General features: G+C 38.6%; 1 protein-coding gene across 1 annotated transcript in view; it reads left to right on the top strand.

The window, feature by feature from the left end:
- The first annotated feature begins 547 nt into the window (after window positions 1–547).
- tep1 (telomerase-associated protein 1) overlaps window positions 548–7,942 on the top strand; it is a 64,565-nt gene continuing 57,170 nt past the window's right edge. The window contains exons 1-3 of the mRNA XM_049466844.1: window positions 548–675; window positions 5,773–5,971; window positions 7,096–7,535. Of these exons, the coding sequence (XP_049322801.1) occupies window positions 5,848–5,971; window positions 7,096–7,535 (564 nt within the window). The 5' untranslated portion in view covers window positions 548–675; window positions 5,773–5,847. The remainder of the gene's footprint in view (window positions 676–5,772; window positions 5,972–7,095; window positions 7,536–7,942) is intronic.

Genomic DNA, 7,942 nt, shown 5'->3' with positions numbered 1-7,942 from the left:
TTCAGGATTCAGGAGTTTTACAGTCATATTCACAGTTAACAAGCAATTACACTGTACAGTCAAATGATCAATTGTTAGCTAATCATTCACAATCAATCATAACGCGCAAGCTACTGAAACTAACTATCTAAAACTATGCAAATAAGTTAAATACTGATTTCTGAGGTACCTGAAACTACCTTAAAATGAATGTAATGCTCTTTTTTATTGCAAACGTGAATATTTTGTACACTATTTCTTATGCGATGACTGTATCATTTAGAGGCCTGTATCACTTATGAGACAACTGGTGTGAAAAATATAATAAACTCGCCATAAAATCGCCATTTACACTTTTGTAATACCTGAATAAATAATAACAATTTAGTTACAATTGTAAAAGACACCCAAGAAAGCCTAAAATATCATGAAAACACATGAAAAAGTTTACGTTTCTGGGTCTACACATGCGCAGAACATAAAGTAGCACACTTAGATGGGTAACAGAACTTGACAGAACACTGGCCCATTTGCGCTCATATTGTAGTAATTACGGTATTGACTCAGCTCAGCTGGTAAAAGTTGTTATTCAGGAAGCAGGGATTCTCCTATAAACCAGTGATCACTGATCAGTCCGGACTGGAAACTGGGATCAGAACCGGATCCAGTGCCTGACAGCACCGCTAACACACTCAGGTAGGCCACGTACGGTATTCAGCTGTTTATTACATTAATCTTATACATGATTATAATGATATAAGCTCAGAGCTCTAGCTGTAGCTGTGAATGACTGACACCAGTATTTCAATACCATCACTTTCAGTTACTGGGTATTGTTGTAGAAAAGAAATGAAAGGTGGGTTTACACCCACCCCTCATCCGGGGTACAACTCCCCTACGTGTTCGTTTGATAGAGAGTCGCAGACAGGTGGAGTGAAGTTGAAAGCAAACCAAGTATTTATTACAAAGTACTGAATATTCAGGAGAACCCACACATGAAAGACCGTCTAACAGCCGTCCCAGTATAAGTTCTGACCCCCTCTGATCTGACTCCATGTTTTATACCCCAAATGACGTGAAACCTTCTGATGAGGCGTTGCTAACGATTAGCTCATGTTAATATGCATAATTTCACGTGTTAGTACTCAAGTTTCACGTGTCTGACCGGACCACTAGTGTCTGACCTTGACTGTGTTCTTCCAGAATGGAACAACGTGGCATTATCTGTGTGAGTGTGCATCACCCCCCGCTTTGAAGCAGCGGTTTTTAGGGAGGCACTCACTCACCAAAAGGCCGCTTTGATCTAAGAGCCTCTTCTGTAGCAATTTAGCCCCGTACCGAGCGTACCAGTCGAAATCACAGAGTGTACCAGCCGATGATTGATGGCCGTTAGTTAGGGTCATGCAGGGAACGAAATGCTTCAAGCATGAGCTACGCAAGTCACACAATAGATTTCATATGTTATATGTTAATGTGTTAGTAACGCGTGGTTAGTCCGCCATACAATAAATCCTATGTGTTAGTAAATGCCTTATGTATCATGTGGGTTAATTTGTCATAATAAAGTCTGTGTTAGTCACATGCCTGATCAAACAATGTTTTACTATATATGTAAAGAATATATTGTGATTATTGGTTAATCTTCTATATAAATGCGTGTAAAATACACTGTGAGTAATAAAAATGATCAAATACAATGTGAGTATTGGTTAATGCATATAAAATACAAGGTTTCACACAATGATTATGTAATTATAGATACTAAGTTAAGTAATCATAACTGAAAGATATTTGTCAATACACCCAAGGTATAATAAACAGTTACTCTTCAGTATATAGTATGGCCAACTATAGGCCAGTATAGTTCAGTTAATTTACTGCTTTTTGCTTTGATGCCAACTTTGCCCACTCTTGGATAATTCTCTTCATAAAGTAGAACCTAGGGTGGATCTCCAACTGTCTTATAGGAGTTTAGACTCAGGTTTAGACCTGTTACAATAAAATCTTTTGTGGACGATATATCGTCCCAGAAATTATTGCGATAGACCATTTTAAGACCATTCAAATTCCACTAATATATTGATTATAGAATAAAATAACAAAGCAATTATACCCTTTTAAAGACAACAACGCTGCAATTAATTAATGTCTGGGAAATACATCATTTTTTGTACACCTCATCATCATTTTTCTAAACATACAAATAAACGTAATAGACTATCAATATTATCAAATATTATTTAGGTTATGACCTTTTTTATTGTACGATAAATTGATAATATAATTGCTGATGTGTATATACAACATTAATCTACAATGTTGTATATAATACAAATAAAGACAAAAGTATTAATGACAATGTGTGTCCAAACTATTGACTAGTACTGGAAGTGAGATTAATTAAACACTGCATGCTCATAGCAAGGCCACGTAAATTATGGGAGTTGGAATGAGGTCAAATAGTGCAGATTGATGAGAAGTTCTGTTTCTGAAGATAAAGTTAGAATAGGTATATGGGCTAAACAAAATATGTTCATGAAGTTCTTTGCACAAAATCACTCTCACATAAAGAGTAGGATGCATCTGACCAGCTCTATTCCCTTTCAGAATAAGGGCTCTGTCACTTTCATGCAGATAAGCTGTTGCTGACCAAAACACAAACATGCTAGTTAATGCTTAGCTGCAAAACAAATTTTCTGAAAGTATTTAAATCTCTTTCATCTGCCGATTCACCACACACAGTAGGTACAGATCCCTAATCCTACTGTGTATTTTTTGAGGTTCTCAGCCAGCAAAAAGAAATGGTGGATCCTCAACTGATTTAGTGGATGGGGCTCTGGTGAAGGATGATGCCATGGTGGTTCTGTGCATGTTTCCTTATTGTGACATCACATTTAGGAAACTAACCATCCAAACGGCTCATAGAAGCACAGAAAACAGATTTTTTTTTGGTGCTTTGAGTGTTTATAGGGGAAGTCAAGACCCAAGTAGAAATACAAACGCATGCAAAAAGTGAGTTTTCCATATGTCCCCTTTAATGTTCTCAGATCCACACTGTTACGTGTGTTCCGGGATTATACAATAGACGGCATTAGTTACCACCCACAGTGGACAAATCAGTGCATTGGGTGCACATTCCGTGCAAGAGACCCTTGCATGACTCATGACATTTGGCAGGTCAGTGTGAGCAACTGAATGCATTCGTTCGTGCAAATAGTGCATGAGTAATTGTGTGATGTTAGGAAAGCTGACCTGGCTGGAAAATTGACTGGAACTTTTCACTATTTTAGGGCACAGAGATTATACTCTTAATAGTAGGATTAGCTTTGTTCTCATGTTTTAGTCATATAATTTGTGTTTGGTTTTGTATCGCCATATTTGGAACCTTATTTCTGCCTTTGCCAATGGACAATAGTGAAAAATGGGTCAAATTAGCATATTTCCTTAGAAACATTACCAGTGAAACATTGTAAATGAATACTTAAATCATCCAGATTATAAAGGAACACATAAAAAGTCATTTAGGTGCTCTATTCTGGGGTTAAGACTGGTAACTCTAAAGAACTTATCCTATGCAACAGAGGAAACTCTTGCTTTTCCTTTCCTGGGGTGTTCTTGATGAGAGCCAGTTTCATCATAACAGCTTTTGTTGGAAAAACTTTGCGACTGAACTTGAGGATACTTTCAAGGTTTTTAAAATGTTTTAGATTGACTGACCTTCATGTCTTAAAGTATTTTTTTCTTTATTTAGTTGAGTAGTTCTTGCGTCTCATAATATGGATTAGAACATTACTCAAATATTCACTACTCACTGTATACCTGTAACTCTACCTCTTCACTACTTTACAACTGATGCTCTCAAACATGTTAACAGGCAAGAAACTCAGATAATTACCTCTTGATGAGTTCAGCACAGCTGTTAACTGAAAGCCTGAATTCCAGGTGACTCTACCTCATAAAACTGACTGAGAAGCACGAGGTGCTACTTTAAAGAATCTATAATATGAAACATATTCTGGTTTATTTAATTTTTTTATGAAAATAATTCCATGTGTTTTCCATATGAAAATAGTAAAATAATGCAAAATATATATTGTCATATGAAGCTCTAGAATATTTACTGTATTATTAAATATAATATAAAATTAAACAGTGCTGACACAGTGCTATATTATGAAGTACAATATATCATGTGTTCAGTCGTGTGTAGGCTGGATGTGGGTGGGGTGTGGGGTGGGGGTGGTAAACTGATTGAATCTGTTCATCAGGCGGTTTGTTAAGATAGTTCTAATGTATTGCTTGGTAAGTAAACAGTGGGTTGAGCAATAATGTTCAGAGACCTTTGCTCCACCCTGCCTGTGTTAATCCACTCAGTTTGTTGTTCTCAGGCCAGGAATCTTCACAGGACACACCTTTCTTTCATATAGAGCTCACAGAGCAAACACGACCTGTCAAAAGTTTGGGTACACCCACATTCAGGCCTATGGAGCAGTCGATAATTATATTATCCACTTTTCATACCATATATATACATATATTATTATTATATTAGTATAATATATGTATATATATATATATATATATATATATATATATATATATATATATATATATATATATATAATATATATATATATATACTCAATAATATTTGCAGACCTTTGTGATGGAAATTAGACACAGAGCTGTAATGGAAATTTCACAAGTTGAGCCACTATATATAAAGCATTGTTAAAAGAAGTAAGTTTATTGAGAATTGTAAAGACAAAGAGACATACATAAAGTGTTGGGATATGCAGAAAAATGATAGACATTCAGAGAATTAAATATGAGAGCAGAGTCAACAAAAATGAGTACACCTCTTATAAAGCGTTTCCACCAAAAGAACTCTGGTTCTTGAACCAGTTCCATTCGGGCTACTAAGAACTGTGGTGCTTTTTAGTGAACCAGGCTGCGTTTCCACCAGTTTTAGTGGAACTGTCAAAACATAACATTATATGTCATCAACAGAGGGCATTGCACAGCGGCTGTGCTCCTGTACAAACAGCTGTCACTGCGGTTCGTGCTAAAGAACCTAGTATACTTTGGTTCCCGCTGCAAACAAATGCTTCTGGTTCTGGTGTAAACACAGCAAACCAGTTCAAAATAAGGTTTGCGAACCAGAACAGTGCCAGTTCCAATGTCAGTGAAAACTTAGAAATACTGGTCACTGGAAGTTCAAGAAGGCACCTCATTGCAAAGAACTGAGGATCTGAAAAAAAGAATTGTTGCTCCACATAAAGATGGCCAAGGGTATTCAAAGAATGGTGACACCATAAAAGGGAGCTGTAACACAATGGCCAAGACACTACAGCAGTTTAACATGTTAGGTTATGTTAGGTTCCACTCAGAACAGGCCTCCCCAGGGTTGATCAAAGAAGTTTAATCCACGTGTTCAGTGTAATATACAGAGGTTACGTTCATAAAATAGACTCCTGAGTGCTGCCAGCATTTCTGCAGAGCTTGAAGAGGTGACAATGACCCCAAACACACCTTCAATCTGACAACTACCTTGCTAATGAAACTAAGGGTAAAGAAGCTGGATGGGCCAAGTATATCTCCAGACATAAACCCTATTGGACACCTGTGGGGCATCCTCAAATGGAAGGTGTAGGAGAGTAAGGTCTCTTCCACCAGCTCTATGATGTCATCATGGAGGAGTGGAAGAGCATTCCTGGCAACCTGTTTAGTATTCTAACTTTATTCTCACATCAAATGTGTAAATTTTCTTCACCATTTTTCTCTGATCTACAGGTTTAATCTAAAGATCATCTTTAAAAGAGCAACAGCAGAAAGGACAGTGACTGGTTATCTCCAGTGTTCGCCGAAATGGAGGCGGCGACCCTGATCCCCTCCGACCCCAAGGTCAATCCGCTGATCCACTCCGACCCCAAGGTCAATCCAGAGGGCTTTGGTTTTTGCAACAGCGGCCCAAATCTGCTGTTACAAAAAGGTAATAACTTAAAATATGCACAAATATACATCAATTCTTGCTGTTGCTCAAAAACATCCTATTTTTCAGTGAAAGTCAATAACCACCTGCCCACCCAAAGAGAGCATGACTAATTCTACTCTCTCAGACTCTGGCTGCTGATGGAGAAGCAGCATAAGGACTAAGATTAAGATTAAAAACTAAGATTTTTCAAATTGATGTTTAATTTCATGATGTCTCTTAATATTAAACTTCTTACTTACGGCAACTTTTAGACTCTTTGCCCCGTTTTTCTGGGCTAGAAATGCGCACTCTCTCCGCTTTTAGACTCTTTTGCCCCGTTTTTCTGCGCTAGAAATGCGCACCCACTCCGCTTTTAGACTCTTTGGCCCATTTTTCTGCGCTAGAAATGCGTACCCTCTCCGCTTTTAGACTCTTTTGCCCCGTTTTTCTGCGCTAGAAATGCGCACTCTCGCCGCTTTTAGACTCTTTTGCCCCGTTTTTCTGCGCTAGAAATGCGCACCCTCTCCGCTTTTAGACTCTTTGGCCCATTTTTCTGCACTAGAAATGCGCACCCTCTCCGCATTTGAATGTGTTGAATCTCACATTATAAAAACCTGCTTAACAGCGGGCCAACTTTCATTCTATTTCTAAAATTCCTCGCGGGCCGCTCCAAAAAAGGAAACGGGCCGCAAATGGCCCGCGGGCCGTAGTTTGGACACCCCTGCCCTAGGATCCCCCATATTGAGGCCCCTTAATATACTGAGCCACTTCTATAAATTATTCTATTCGTTCATTCATCATCAAATTCTGATACAATATGCAAATCAACTGCCAAATATACATTTTGTCAGAAATGGAGATGAAAGGTTTTCCATTTACTTCAATTTTCTTGTACTTCATTATTTTTCACATTCAATGTAGTATAATTAGGAGAAACACTACAGAACTTTTTTTGATTTGTCTGAAGTGATAATGTGGTAATATTGTAATTATGATGTTGGACCCTCTGCATTTTTGTCATACAGTATATGTTGCAGCTGTCTCATTTTATTCATCATATCTTTGAATGGAAGTCTATGTACAAATATATATTTTTGATATTTTTAATATATTTAAAAAAAAAACATGTTTTCATACCGTAGGTATGGAGAACAGGATCCTGGCCCAGGCCTCTTCACTTCTGCCCCACGCTTCTGCTTTAACTCCATCCTGGGCGACTCCTTCCCCCTCCATCTCCTCCTGTTCTGCTCTGCAGCCCTCCTGGCTCTCCTCCACCTCCACCACTCATCCTCTTCTCTCCTCCTCCATCTCCTCCTCCTCTCATCTCCTGTCCTCCACTGTGTTCTCCTCCTCCTCTCTGCTCAGCACTAAGAACACCCAGCTGAAGCGGGATCCCCTGTCCTCCTCTCTCTGCTCTCCTCCCTCCACCCTCCCTCTGCTCCACAGCACATCTCTCTCTGCTGCTGTAGCTGATCCTCCTCAGCCAGAGCAGCTGAGTGTGGCTTTAAAAAAGAGGAAAATCGAGCTGGAAAGTCTGAGCTCCAACGATTACACCACATCACAAATCGAGGAGCTGAACGAGGTACCAGCCCTGTGCACATCTCTCCTCCACTCACACTGTTCTAGAACATTCTGAAACAACACAAATAGCTCTGTAATGTACTTCACCAACTCCTAATGCTCCAGAATATCCTCCACCTACTCCTAATTCTCTAGAATATCCTCCACCTACTCCTAATTCTCTAGAATATACTCCACCAAAAGAAACATCTCTATAATGTACCTCACCACCTTCTCATGCTCTAGAATATCCTTCATCACCTTCTAATGCTTTAGAATATTCTCTACCACCTTCTAATGCTCTAGAGTATTTTATACCACTTTCTAATGCTCTAGAATATCCTCCACCATCTTCTAATGCTCTAGAGTATTTTATACCACTTTCTAATGCTCTAGAATATCCTCCACCATCTTCTAATGCTCTAGAGT

Source organism: Astyanax mexicanus, chromosome 18, assembly GCF_023375975.1.
Source record: "Astyanax mexicanus isolate ESR-SI-001 chromosome 18, AstMex3_surface, whole genome shotgun sequence".
Lineage (NCBI taxonomy): Eukaryota > Metazoa > Chordata > Actinopteri > Characiformes > Acestrorhamphidae > Astyanax > Astyanax mexicanus.
This window is presented reverse-complemented; position numbering and strand designations above follow the sequence as displayed.